The sequence below is a fragment of the Oncorhynchus nerka genome, linkage group LG2 (genome assembly GCF_034236695.1).
Source record: "Oncorhynchus nerka isolate Pitt River linkage group LG2, Oner_Uvic_2.0, whole genome shotgun sequence".
Classification (NCBI taxonomy): domain Eukaryota; kingdom Metazoa; phylum Chordata; class Actinopteri; order Salmoniformes; family Salmonidae; genus Oncorhynchus; species Oncorhynchus nerka.
Window position 1 is genome coordinate 64,295,305 of NC_088397.1, and position 14,727 is coordinate 64,310,031.

At 40.9% G+C, this 14,727-nt stretch overlaps 2 protein-coding genes across 8 annotated transcripts in view; both read left to right on the forward strand.

Moving 5' to 3' along the window:
* LOC115139518 (nuclear transcription factor Y subunit alpha-like) lies at positions 1-9,485 on the forward strand. Of its 6 annotated transcripts, XM_029677046.2 has the most exons (10): positions 1-248; positions 1,236-1,354; positions 5,288-5,434; positions 5,569-5,700; positions 5,900-6,008; positions 6,210-6,352; positions 6,437-6,613; positions 6,814-6,921; positions 7,742-7,771; positions 8,652-9,485. In XM_029677046.2, the coding sequence occupies exons 2-9, from the start codon at positions 1,274-1,276 to the stop codon at positions 7,751-7,753; spliced, it is 909 nt and encodes a 302-aa protein (XP_029532906.1). In that variant the 5' UTR covers positions 1-248; positions 1,236-1,273; the 3' UTR covers positions 7,754-7,771; positions 8,652-9,485. The 6 variants fall into 6 exon arrangements, 5 of the variants coding, with proteins under 5 accessions (XP_029532906.1, XP_029532897.1, XP_029532884.1 ...); XM_029677037.2 differs by lacking the exon at positions 8,652-9,485 and having other exon boundaries at positions 7,742-8,281; XR_003865119.2 differs by having other exon boundaries at positions 2-248; positions 6,814-7,771.
* A 176-nt stretch (positions 9,486-9,661) lies between these two features.
* LOC115139547 (S-adenosylhomocysteine hydrolase-like protein 1) overlaps positions 9,662-14,727 on the forward strand; it is a 65,111-nt gene continuing 60,045 nt past the window's right edge. The window contains exon 1 of one of the 2 annotated variants that reach the window (XM_029677069.2): positions 9,662-10,205. In XM_029677069.2, coding sequence (XP_029532929.1) covers positions 10,017-10,205 — 189 coding nt within the window. In that variant the 5' untranslated portion in view covers positions 9,662-10,016. The remainder of the gene's footprint in view (positions 10,206-14,727) is intronic. The other variant, XM_029677059.2, reaches the window with a different exon arrangement.

Genomic DNA, 14,727 nt, shown 5'->3' on the forward strand with positions numbered 1-14,727 from the left:
GGTGCTGTAGGCTACTCCATAAAGCCATCAGTTCCCGAAACCTTGGCCAAAACTTTCAGCTTCACCTCCCTCTCGCTTTATACTACACAACGCGCATGTGCATATATCGTGGGTTGGAGAAGAAGACGCTTGTTGTTGGTGGTAGTTTTTCATACAAGTGCCATTTTGTCTACATGTCGAGAGCGCCGTGATTGGATTTTGTGTGTGGGTATTGGAGCCAATCAGAGAAACCGGGCGGCGGACAAACGGTGAGAGGTTGCACGGCTGAGGAGGAATGTGATCCGGTAGCAGGGGATTGGTGTGTCATTGACCAACCAAAATACTAACTCCACTAGTTAAATGCAAGAATTAAAAGCTAGCTACTTAGCTAAAATATAACTAAACCTTAACTCACTAACCACCATGGCTCATTGTTAGCTGCCTGGCTAGCTAGCTCTGTAAGATAACTAACGTTAACTAGTTATGTGTGGTGGCACAGTGACAAATGCCTGGTTGGGTGAGAGACAACAATGACCAATGTCTCATAATATAGCTAGCTAGAATGCCACATGAAAAGATAAAACAATATTCGAGGAGGTGCGTGACTCGTGAGCTAGCTAACGTTACTTAACTGGTCTACTGACTATTGGGCTGCTGCATACTCAGTTGAAAAATTTTACTAAAACCGTCAGTCACTACACTAGCCTGTGATCAAAGTTGACATACCAGTTGTCTAGGACAATATTGTGATTTGGCATATATTTTCGTAATTTGTCTTAAAGTAGCAAGAAGAGTAGCCTATTTCTTGACCACCAAACAAACCATGTCCCTGGGCTCTGTCCAACTTATCTGCACTGATCTGAAAGAGCTGACCAGGTGAAAGCCTGCCTAATGATGAGATGTTTTTCCTGTCAACAAGTATTTCCAGATCAAGGGAAGGAGAGGACAGATTTTTTGACAATTGAAAATGAGTCCAAGAGAGTCATTTTTGAAGGCAGTCATATTCATCATGGTACTTACATGTGATTGTAGTATTTATTGGCACTATGATTATGAGCCTTAGCGAATATACCCTTACAAATTATAATAATTTGATAAGATATGACGTCCTGTTACATTTGTTCCACCACCATACTGTAAATGTGTTAACCTGTTGCTGAAATGCCTCATCATTTCACCTTCTTAAGTAAGAATGTATCTTACTATCTAATCGAGGATAGTCATCTCATGCAGTTATGTGCCCCTCACATCTGTAGCAGTAGACTGAATTGAGGACATTCAGAGTTCATTGACCATGGAGCAGTACACTACCGCCACCACATCTACTGGGGAACAGATAGTGGTTCAGACTGCCGCTGGGCAGATCCAACAACAGGTAAGAAGGAAGAGTTTGTTCATATCTGTTATGTATGGTGTGTTTGTGTATTGGAAGGGGGTTAGGAGAAATGTACCTACGGAAGAATGTTAATGCCATGAGTTTGGGCTAGGTTGTGGCTTTACTCATTGTGTGGTGAAAGTTCCTGGGCATTGGCCACAGTAGCTGTGTGTTAACCCATTCATAGAAGCTAACTACCTTTAGCGCCTATTGTATCAACGTCAACAAAATAAAGGAGATGATTGTGGACTTCAAGAAACAGCAGAGGGAGCACCCCCCTATCCACATCGACGGGACAGTAGTGGAGAGGGTAGTAAGTTTTAAGTTCCTCGGCGTACACATCACGGACAAACTGAATTGGTCCACCCACACAGACAGCGTTGTGAAGAAGGCGCAGCAGCGAGGCTGAAGAAATTCTGCTTGTCACCAAAAGCACTCACAAACTTTTACAGATGCACAATCGAGAGCATCCTGTCGGGCATCCTATCAACGCCTGGTACGGCAACTGCTCCACCCACAACCGGAAGGCTCTCCAGAGGGTAGTGAGGTCTGCACAACGCATCACCGGGGGGCAAACTACCTGCCCTCCAGGACACCCACACCACCCGATGTCACAGGAAGGCCATAAAGATCATCAAGGGCAAGAACCACCCGAGCCACTGCCTGTTCACCCCACTATCATCCAGAAGGCGAGGTCAGTACAGGTGCATCAAAGCAGGGACCGAGAGACTGAAAAACAGCTTCTATCTCAAGGCCATCAGACTGTTAAACAGCCACCACTAACATTGAGTGGCTGCTGCCAACATACTGACTCAACTCCAGCCACTTTAATAATGGAAATTGATGTAAAAAAAAATGTATCACTAGCCACTTTAAACAATGCCACTTAATGTTTACATACTCATCTCATATGTATATACTGTACTCGATACCATCTACTAAATCTTGCCTATGCCGTTCTGTACCATCATTCATTCATATACCTTTATGTACATATTCTTTATCCCTTTACACTTGTGTGTGTATAAGGTAGCAGTTGTGGAATTGTTAGGTTAAATTACTCGTTGGTTACTACTGCATTGTCGGAACTAGAAGCACAAGCATTTCGCTACACTCGCATTAACATCTGCTAACCATGTGTATGTGACAAATAACATTTCATTTGATTTATTGAAGATTGTAATCTTCTGGCCAGGGGAGTTTTGTTAAGAGCCCCGACGACGCTCGTTCTGAATGTTAAAACGCATCGCTTGCAGTATGGTTTTGGAAACATAAGGAACGTTTCTTCCATATCAGCAAGAAGAAAAAAATTGTTAAATTAGTACACACCTTTTATAGGTTTAGTGTTCCCACGTGGCCATATCTACATGTTACAGCTCTTGTTTACGGAATACAGACAGAAGACAGGAGACCTGTTCGTATTAGCTATCGAGCGTGCTCCGAACACCTGTGTGTAAGCGGTTCGTCAATTTGAGGCACACACAGCATATGAATCTGTGTAAAACTGTTACAGTAAGTATATATTTTTTATTTGAAAGAATATTTATTGCTGATATGAAAGATAATGGGCACATCATAATGTTTCGAAAACCGTTTCCCAAGCTATGATTATTGACATTTTTAAACGGTGTCGGAATTGTTGTTCACACGCAGACAACCGTGGGCGAAGCTAACTGCTGAAAACCATACGGAGAACACCGATCTCTGGCACAGTGACTGCGGTTCAGTTGCAAGCTAGGCCCCAGGCAGCCACCGGCTGAGGCCAACATGTTCAGACACTCCTATTAGTGTTGGGACCGCCGAGGTCCTACCATGTCTCTACCCCATTTACCCAGTTTGTCTCCCTGCTGGCAATGCTTTGAGTCATAATCCACAGTCCCCGCGGTTATATCCGCAAGATGAGTGGGTTTAGGGTCAGGTTGAATAAAGAGAAAACACCTTAAATGTATAATTATTGTGCAATGTATTATGTATAGGCTACATTGAGGTTTTTCATTCATTATTTTAGGTTATCTGTTATTAGTGTGTATGCCTAGGCCCTAAAGCGTAACTGTAAGCGAGCCAAATAGCCTATAGGCCAGTTGCCAAATGCTTTTGGGAAAGGGCAGAAAAAGTTAACAACAATCCACAAAGGCATAAATGACACTGAGTTTAATTCAATTAGATAAAAGCTGCAAAATGGTGACTTTAAAATAAAGAGAAGGGAGGGACAGAAAAGTAATGTTTGGGAAAGATTTGGTGAAGTGGTAAAAAAGGATGATAGCAGTGCCATCTATGTTATGTTTGATGATAGGATATACAAATTCGACAGTCACAAGACAGAACTTCAAATAGGCCTATGGCATATCAATGAAACTGTAGCCTACTGTTCGGATGGGTTAAATGAAAACTGAAATCTGGATACTGACTGTAGGTCTATAACTTCTCACAGCCTTACTATTAACTCTAGCATAATTAAGTATTTCTTGCAGTAAAATTATACACCAAATGTAGGCTACATTTCGACATGGGAACATGAGTGGCGAAATATTATTTAATTCTTTCAGCATCTTGAGAGAATGCGATTGTGCAGTTAGATACTGTCTGTGGAGTGCTATCTTTATCAGCATCATAAAAGCTGATATTATTTCAACCACATAAAATATGCATCCAAGCCAAACTGAAATATATTTCCTTACAACAGGTCAAACTGGTGTCATTTGGACATTTTGTACAGAAAATCTTTTCAGTTGAAAAAAAAATAAAAAATCATTTTCTCTCCGGTCCGTCTTTGCTCCACGAAAGAAGCAGATATGACAGAGAACTTTACCGATTGAAGCATACATTCTATCGATTTATGACAGTATTCTGGTGAGCAAGGGTCTTCTAGGGCAACTCATAATGACAGAAGAAAAGCTGCATTATAATTATAAACAAGATGACTAACAAATAGCCTACCAAAATGTCAGAAATTAAAATCAGAAATATATCTAAATCAGGCAACAACAAAAAATCCTGAACCCCCATCAAAAAAATAGTTCTGCAGTTTCTGACTGTAGCCTACAGAGCATTTTTTTTATTCGTGAGTTAAGGTCTGGTGCGAACTGCAGATTTTCACCTTATCACATATAGTTGGGCGAATTGGTTATTCGCCAAATGCGAGCGAGTGTGGGTGAATAAACCGCGTAACACTGCTCCCTACATGTCGCCTCATCATATCCTCTGGGCCTCACTGCTACACTGTTGTGTACAGATGCATGTCAACATTTCTGACACTACAGCCGCCTGTGATCGTAGTGTTGCCATGAGTTGCTGTCAGCCAGGCTGAAGAACTACATGCATGTCCCTCTCCAATATCAATCTTGCTATCTGTATTTTCTTCAGTCTGAGATTGTCAATTGTGTTATTCTCACATTGTCCAACAGGTGGTACAGTTATACCACAATCAAGTCATGAATCTATAGATATATGTGTATTTTGTAACCTACAACAATATTCTGAGTGGCATAAAATGCTCTCCTTGCTGAGTTTAAGATTGACCAGACTCCTACATTGCCTTTTCAAATCTCAAGTAAATATCCCGGTGAATATAGCATACACTGAAATTACAGTACACTCGGACCCTATTATGATTCCCTTCTTGTCATTTGTGTTTTCGTGTGCGCTCATTCAGCATCTTGTGGAGATCAAACTAACTCAAAGAAAAGGTGCATTGACTATCACAGCACCATGTTTATCTGTTTGCTGCCCTCTGGCCTGTTTTGTTCTGTTTTGTCTGTCTGTGGTCAACATGTGCTGCATGGAAGCTCTGCTGTGATGTAGAATGGTTGTTATGCATGGTTGCAGTTCCATTAGAGATATCTTGAATTAACCTCTCTCCTTTCCTTTCCATGTCTCTTTTACAATCTCCCACCTTTTTTCTCTTTCACTCCTTCCTTCCCCTCTCTCTCCTAGGTGCAGGGGCAGCCTCTGATGGTGCAGGTCAGCGGTGGTCAGCTCATCACCTCGTCGGGCCAGCCCATTATGGTCATGGGGGGGCAGGGAGGGCAGGGGCAGACCATCATGCAGGTGCCCATGTCTGGAGCTCAGGGGCTCCAACAGGTGACTGAACTGTTGTACAACTGTACACCACACCTATCTGAAACCTAGCAAACATGTCTCTCTAACAAGATATTAGTGAACGAGATATGATAAAGCAGACTGGCTGATTAAGATTGTCCTGCTCTCTGCTGTAGATCCAGCTGGTGCAGCCAGGTCAGATCCAGCTCCAGGGGGGACAGACTCTACAGGTACAGGGTCAGCAAGGCCAGACCCAGCAGTTCATCATTCAGCAGCCCCAAACTGCTGTGACCGCAGGACAAAACCAGGTATAGACACTCACACACTCTTTATACAATATTTTGGTCTGTAATAGAACACATACTCATAGTTTCCATTGTTCAGAAGAGGCCCACATTTTTATGTAAATAGCTGTAATGCATAAAACATATTATGGACACCATAGAAACCCACCACATTGTGTGGTGTATAACTGGGTGGTAATGATTGTTGATGTTTGTTTCTCAGGGCCAGCAGCAGATTACATTACAGCCGGGGCAGCAAGTGGCTCAGACTGCAGACGGCCAGACCATTGTGTACCAGCCAGTCAATGCTGATGGGTCCATTCTACAGCAAGGTAACACGTTCACACTCATAGCTGGGATCCCTACTGTGTGTTGATGGATGCTTAGTGTGCTGGCTATTGTCCCCTTCTTTTGATTATCAGCTGATTTAGAACTGAATCAGTGGCTGTATGCAAAGTGGTTCACACTCCACACTTCTGGATCACTAATGAATGATAGCTGATATTAACTTAACCCTTTTGCGGTTCCCCCAGGTATGATTACCATCCCTGCCTCTAGTCTGGCTGGTGCTCAGATCGTTCAGGCAGGCAACAGCACCAACACAACAAACAGTAGTCAGGGTACAGTGACCGTCACACTGCCTGGCAACATGGTCAACGCAGGTGGCATGGTCATGGTAAGGTCCTTAATGACATTAATACAGACTTGTTGGCATGTGTGTATGCTATGCATCAGTTTGACCAGTGTGTGTATGTGTTAGATGGTTCCGGGTGGCGGTGGCAGTGTTCCCACCATGCAGCGTATCCCCCTGCCGGGGGCGGAGATGCTGGAGGAGGAGCCTCTGTATGTCAACGCTAAGCAGTACCACCGCATCCTGAAGAGACGGCAGGCCCGCGCCAAGCTGGAGGCAGAGGGAAAGATCCCCAAGGAGAGGAGGGTGAGTGTCTGTGACATGAGCAGATGTATATATGTGTGGTTGTTGTTTTTATGAAGACAGAGAACTGCTGGGAGTGTTTTTAGACACAATATTTGTCTATAAGATTTAATGTGAGTTTGAGAGGGAATATTCCAGGATGACAGTTTTAGGATGAGGAAATTGTGTGGGCAGTAAAGGATGTGGTTTTACTTGTCCCTCAGAAATACCTGCACGAGTCTCGTCACAAGCACGCCATGGCGAGGAAGAGGGGTGATGGCGGACGCTTTTTCTCGCCGAAGGAGAGGGAGGAGATGGCTCTGGCCATGCAGGTGAGGAGGGCTCAGGGTGCCCTCAAACAAGAGGACGTGTTTGGAGGTGTTGAACTCAACTCTAATTGGCAACCTACTTCTGTTGCCTCCCTCAGCTAACCAACAAGTAGCAGCCATTTCCACCCCTCACTCTGTCACATGTCCACCGCAGCCACTCATTTCCCTTGCACTCTTAAAATGGTCATCATTGCTATCTTTGTATGTTTTTATTATATTGGTTACCTTGTAGTTTTGTATCAAAGAATAGTATAGTTTTTTACAAATTATGTTTTTTTGTACTTGCTTGTTTTTTGAGTATATAGACGGGGGTGCTTTTAGATGCGGGCATATTTTTTTGTGTACCTTCTGTTGTTCTTTTGATGTATTCTAGCCACTTGATCCCTAACCATGTCTCTGGCAAACCACACTGAGTTCAAAAGCTCGTTCTTTCACATAGAGCTGTACATACTGACCACAGGAGGCTGCTGAGGGGAGAACACCTCATAATAATGTCCAGAACAGAAACGGAGCAGATGGAATGGCATCAAACACCTGGAAACCATGTGTTTTGATGTATTTGTTACCATTCCAATTATTCTGCTCCGGTCATTATCACGAGCCCATCCGCCCCATTTAATGTGCCACCAACCTCCTTTGATACTGACTCAGTAAAATGTTCTCCAATGTCGTTTGAAATGTGTCTTGGCTTCGTTTGAGCTCTTGTTGCAAGCTGAAGAATGTTGGAATGTTAATGTTGCTTCCTTGCTGTTGTGTTTCCTTGTTAAACTTGTACCATGTTGTAGTGTAAACATCTCTGCTAACACCTGTGTTCATTTAACAGCTGCAGGGCTAGGATGGGAGTGGTGTAAAGGTACTGTATGAATTTAACACAAGATCACTATAAAACAAATGTTTACTTTCCTAACCTTTGTCAATGCTGTTTCATATTATGAATGTCTTGGGTCAGACCCACCCCTCAATGTAGGTTGATTTATCCTAATTTTAAATATTAAACATGGTGCTATACATCCAACCATCCTTGGAGAACGAGCAATAAACACCAATGCTGAACATACAGTAATTATACACACATTAAGCCTGAATTTGCAGCAGTTTTATTTATGCCCACGCAAGGTTTATTGAGAAGTTGGTAATGGTGAACCACATGTAACAGATTAAGAATGAGGCTGTGTGTGTTTTCTGTGTATAATGTTTGTGTATGATTTCTGTTTTCTATTAGTTTTTATGATTGCTGACATTTTTCTGCGACTGCCACCTGTCTCATTGCCCATCATTCACATTTGTGACGTGTGTGTATACAAATAAACATGTCTCTTTCTGTTGGTATTGTTTTTAATATGAATAAAGACTTGGCTTTCAAGCTTTTCTAATTTTTTTTTTACATGATGAAAAATCTGTCCACTAAACTAAAAATACTATTCAAAACAATTATCAATAAAATATTTACCAGTTTCTTGGAACGGCACATAAATGAATTCCTATCTAATACATTCAGCTGTGTAGCTCCTTTTGGTATGATGGAAAAATGCATTTTGACCAATAACATAGTATCACCTCCCAGACCAAATCCTAACAAAAACATTAGTGAGCATTTAGATTAAGGTATAGTCTGATTGAAATCTAACCCCCAGACTTATACTTTCACACTTTAGCTGCGTATACCTGGGAGAGATTCATGTTGTTGTGGCATGGTCATTACGCAGGCTGACCAACCGCTCCTCTTCCTCCAGGTACAGGCGGCCCAACCACATGCTAGAGAAGAGGCAGTCGGGCAGGTGATCTGTGTGTCATAACCTCTAGAAGACCTGTGAGGTGTGTGTGTGCTCATGTGTTTGTCTCTGTGAGAATGGTTGCGGAGGAGTTGAGATCAGATGTCCCAAACATCAATCAACCAGTGCTTTCCAACCAGTCCCAAGCTGCCCAAGTCCCCTGTCTGGTAGAGAGCAGGACAGACTGGGTGAAGAGATTGCTAGCACACAGAGATACTGCACATACAGATATACTGTAACCATGGTAACACTGGAGAACAATTGGGCCTTCAGGAGGGAATGTCTTTTAAGAAACAGCACAAGTTCTACAAGAAAGTTTCTTCCAAAGCAACCTTGACTTGTTTCATGTCAGTTACTTTTATCTCTGGATGTGCCACAAGAACTTGATCAATAAACACACCATCCTATAGGCCACAAGTCCAAAGTGGTTGTTATGATAGCCCTCTTCCTTTCCTGATGCTCTTCAGAAATATGAAATACTTTTTCTTTTGTACAGATAAGTTGTGTCCTCTGGTTCATGATAATATGTAACTATCATCACTTATTTTAAGGCTTTCAGACTTTAAAAAAATGATTTCCTGGTTATTCTATTTGAAAGGAGCAATAATCAAATGCCTAATTACCTGCATCAGTTTTTTATATTGTATTGTAACAGTCTTGTAAGAGTGTAGATACTTTTTAAAAGCGTTTTAGCAATTTATTTATTGCATAAATAAAAGGAAACATTATCAAATGTTCTGTATGTGTTTAGAATGCCTCTGAAAATACAATGAATACATTTTCCAACTTCCAACATATTTTGTTTTGGAATTAATATTGCCAGAACTGTACTGTACACATACTGTATGTACACTGCATGATTTGACCAAATGCCCATGTCGCCTATACCTAAATCCGCCACTGGGGAGTAGGCTGGGAAGCTGATTCTCAATCAATGTTTTTAGAGCAACCTCAACAACGAGATGCTTGAGCAAACGAAGGCAGAGGAGGCTCGCATCCCCCGCCCACAATTTCAGGTGACAGCTAGGCAAAACAGGCCGTTCACAACTTGCTGCACGCCAAGGAACTGCGCAGGCAACGAACCGTTTTATGACAGCAATTACTACACTGTAGTTTGTAAATATAGAATTACCAACTGATACACCAAACGGCTGTTAATTAATTGTTTCTAAATCGTGTGAATTGCAGTCTTCAGCTGCACAAAACAATCCCTCTTCCGCAATATACCGAACAGTGGGGAGAAACTCGAATCCTGTAGCTAACTTAACTAACGTTAGCTATACCACGGGCTAACTAATTTGTTGTACGTTTTAATTATTTATCGAAATGTCGGACATTCCGGGGGACGGAAAGTTGGAGCTGAAACAAGCCAGCAAAGAAGTAAAGGAGAGCGAGAATGTGGCTGAAAAATACTCAGCCATGACCGTGAGCAAGAACAGCGAAATTACCATGGGTGAACTGTCAGTGTCGTCTGCTGCGTTCAGTGCGGTCCCTATTCACAAACCCGTTAAAAAGGTAAGACACATTCATTACGTAGCTAGCTAGTGAACAACTTGCTACTTATGAGTTGATTTGGTTTCTTTTATTGTCTGGGTGGTCATCACATCATGTCCCATTTCAGGATGTCCCTTCTAAGCCTAACGTAATTCACACATGTTCACTTCGTTAGCAGCTTCTGAAGTCCAACCATTCATTTTCAATGCATTTACTATTTATTGTATGTGAACGCTGTTGGTGCAGTACATCATCCACCCCCATATACCCAGAGTAGGGCACCGTGTTAGATTCATTAGATTTGTTGGTCACAGGTTGTCAGCTACAGTTAGGCCTAGTATGCATTTAAAGTGAGGAAACTAAACACAAACAAACACATCTGCACACTTAATTCAACTTCAGGATCCCATTGAGAAGGCAGTGCTTATTAGCAGTCTGGGGGCGATTCATCAAGAAAGTAGAGCAAAAAAGGAACGTGACTTTTTTTGGGATTGTCACAATGTAATTAATAAAATGGTCCTTTGGAGGAATGCGTATTGACATATATTTGACATTTATATTTTAAAGCATATTGAGAAATAATGAATCAAAGTTGGCCTATTTAAGACAATTTGACCCTACCCAGGAGCATTGCAAGACACCATTACTGTTGAACTTAATGTTGTCATTTGAAACATCAATATGTTCTAAAATCAGTAATACATTTCATTATGCAAGATCTAAATGTACATTTTATTATATGGTTTTGAAAATGATGTACATTTATATCACATTTATATTCAATGTAATTGTATTTAGTTGTTTTTTGGGGTACTTTTTACCCCTTTTTCTCCACAATTTTGTGATATTCAATTGGTAGTTAGTAGATGTCGACCGATTTATGATTTTTCAAAGCCGATACCGATTATTGTAGGACCAAAAAAAGCTAATACCAATTAATCGGCCATTTAAAAAATTTAAAAAAGGGTTTGTAATAATGACAATTACAACAATACTGAATTAACACTTGTTTTAACTTAATATAATACATCAATAAAATCCATTTAGTCTCAAATAAATAATGAAACATGTTCAATTTGGTTGAAATAATGCAAAAACAAAGTGTTGGAGAAGAACGTGAAAGTGCAAAATGTGCCATGTAAGAAAGCTAACGTTTAAGTTCCTTGCTCATGACATGAGAACATATGAAAGCTGGTGGTTCCTTTTAACATGAGTCTTCAATATTCCCAGGTAAGAAGTTTTAGGTTGTAGTTATTATATGACTATTTCTCTATACCATTTGTATTTCATTAACCTTAGACTATTGGATGTTTTTATAGGCACTTTAGTATTGTCAGTGTAACAGTATAGCTTCCGTCCCTCTCCTCGCTCCTTGGGCTCGAACCAGGAACACATCGACAACAGCCACCCTCGAAGCAGCGTTACCCATGCAGAGCAAGGGGAACAACTACTCCAAGTCTCAGAGCGAGTGACGTTTGAACCGCTATTAGCGCGCACCCCGCTAACTAGCTAGCCATTTCACATCGGTTACACCAGCCTAATCTCGGGAGTTGATAGGCTTGAAGTCATAAACAGCGCTGTGCTTACGAAGAGCTGCTGGCAAAACGCACGAAAGTGCTGCCGACCACCGCTCAGTCAGACTGCTCCATCAAATCATAGACTTAATTATAACATAATAACACACAGAAATACGAGCCTTAGGTCATTAATATGGTCGAATCCGGAAACTATAATCTCGAAAACAAGACGTTTATTCTTTCACTGAAATATGGAACCGTTCCGTATTTTATCTAACGGGTGGCATCCATAAGTCTAAATATTCCTGTTACATTTCCCAACCTTCAATGTTATGTCATAATTAATTAATTAATTCTGGCAAATTAGGTGGCCCAAACGGTTGAATATACACTGACTCTGCGTGTAATGAACGCAACGGAAGTGACACAATTTCACCTGGTTAATATTGCCTGCTACCTGGATTTCTTTTAGCTAAATATTCAGGTTTAAAAATATATACTTCTGTGTATTGATTTTAAGAAAGGCATTGATGTTTATGGTTAGGTATACATTGGAGCAACGATACGCACCACATCGATTATATGCAACGCAGGACACGCTAGATAAACTAGTAATATCATCAACCATGTGTAGTTAACTAGTGATTATGATTGATTGTTTGTTATAAGTTTAATGCTAGCTAGCAACTTACCTTGGCTTCCACTGCATTCACGTAACAGGCAGGCTCCTCGTGGAGTGCAATGAGAGGCAGGTGGTTAGCGCGTTGGACTAGTTAACTGTAAGGTTGCAAGATTGAATCCCCGAGCTGACAAGGTGAAAATCTGTTGTTCTGCCCCTGAACAAGGCAGTTAACCCACCGCTCCTAGGTCGTTATTGAAAATAAGAATGTGTTCTTAACTGACTTGCCTATCTAAATAAGTGTAAAAAAACACTGACTTCCGATTGTTATGAAAACTTGAAATCGGCCCTAATTAATCGGTCGACCTCTTGTACAGGTGCATCAAAGCGGGGACCGAGAGACTGAAAAACAGCTTCTATCTCAAGGCCAACAGACTGTTAAACAGCCATAACTAACATTGAGAGGCTGCTGCCAACATACTGACTCATCTCTAGCCACTTTATGAATACATTGTGTTGATGAAGCTCTTAATTTGGCTTTGGGGAAAAACACGAGATTAACTGTTACAAAAAAGACCCGCTAAAGCTAAAGAACACTCCGTAATGTTCACAACCACATATACTTTAAAATCGCGAAAAGTGGGAGGTGTCGTCAAACACTGGCATATTTTATCATCGGACCCAGCTTTGCCGGCTGAATTTAAAAATCCACCACTTATTGTGTATAGGAGAGGTCGCAATTTACGCGATAAATTGGTTCATGCCATCTTCCAGCCGCAAAAGAAAATCAATCGGGCTCTTTTACGCCCTCTGCCAAATGGTAGCTATAAATGCAGAGGATGTGCACAGTGCAACAATATGATGAAGTGTGAATATTTCTGCCACCCACACACAGGAAAACGGTTCCAAATCAATTACATTATTACGTGTTCCACTACCCATGTTATTTACATTATTAAATGTCCATGTGGGCTCTGTCAGTAAAACCTCCCGCTCTCTCAAACAGATAATTAGTGAACATAAAAGAAAGAAACGACAGGGATTATCCAGTCGCAGTACATTTTAATGACCTAAAGTATGACATTTCTAACTTTTTAAAAAGATTTTGTGGCACGGAGAAAGTTAAGATATCAGACAGGGGAGGTGATATTAATAAAACTCTTGAGTAAAAGAGAATGTTTTGGGATTTTCACCCTCCAGACATGATTTCCTAAAGGACTTAACCTCCTGGAACTACCCATCCCGGATCCGGGAGAATTGTCATCAACTACACTAATTAGCATAACAGTCAAAAAATATTACTAGAAAATATTAATATTCATGAAATCACAAGTGAAATATAGTGAAACACAGCTTAGCCTTTTGTTAATCACCCTGTCATCTCAGATTTTGAAATTATGCTTTACAGCCAAAGCAAGACAAGCGTTTGTGTAAGTTTATCGATAGCCTAGCATAGCATTATGTCCAGCTAGCAGCAGGAAGCTTGGTCACGAAAATCAGAAAAGCAATCAAATTAACCATTTACCTTTGATGATCTTCGGATGTTTTCACTGACGAGACTCCCAGTTCGACAGCAAATGTTCCTTTTGTTCCATAAAGATTATTTTTATACCCAAAATACCTCCGTTTGATTGTTATGTTGAGAAATCCACCGGAAATAGCGGTCACGACAACGGCGGGAAAAAAAATCCAAATTATATCCATAATATCGACAAACATGGCAAACTTTTTTAATACTCAATCCTCAAGGTGTTTTTCAAATATCTATTAGATAATATATCAACTGGGACAATTGGCTTTTCAGTAGGAGAGAGAGGAAAAATGACTACCTCTGTCTTTTACGCAAGAATCACTCTGAGAGCCCTCAGCTGGCCACTTACGCAATGTAGTCGTTTACGCTCATTCTTCAACATAAAGGCGTAGACACACAGGGAATACGTAGAAAAAGGAATCTGGTTGATATCCCTTTCAATGGCCAACAGGGGTGCATAGAAACAGAACGGTTTCAAAATAAGAGGCACTTCCTGATTGGATTTTCCTCAGGGTTTCGCCTGCAATATCAGTTCTGTTATACTCGCAGACAATATTTTGACAGTTTTAGAAACTTTTTAGAGTGTTTTCTATCATAAGCTGTCAATTATATGCACATTCAAGCATCTGGTCCTGAGAAATAGGCGGATTACTTTGGGAACGTTATTTTTCCAAAAATGAAAATAGTGCCCCCTAGTTTCAAGAGGTTGATGAAATGCTTATTTATGTTATGTTGTGAATTTGAACATGAATTATGTGCCTATTTAAGATTACTCTGTTTTTATACACTTTTGTAATATTTATGAAATGTATATTGTTATACTGTATTTGGCAGCACTTGTTTTTCCTTTGCGTCCAACCCCTTTTGATGTGTGGA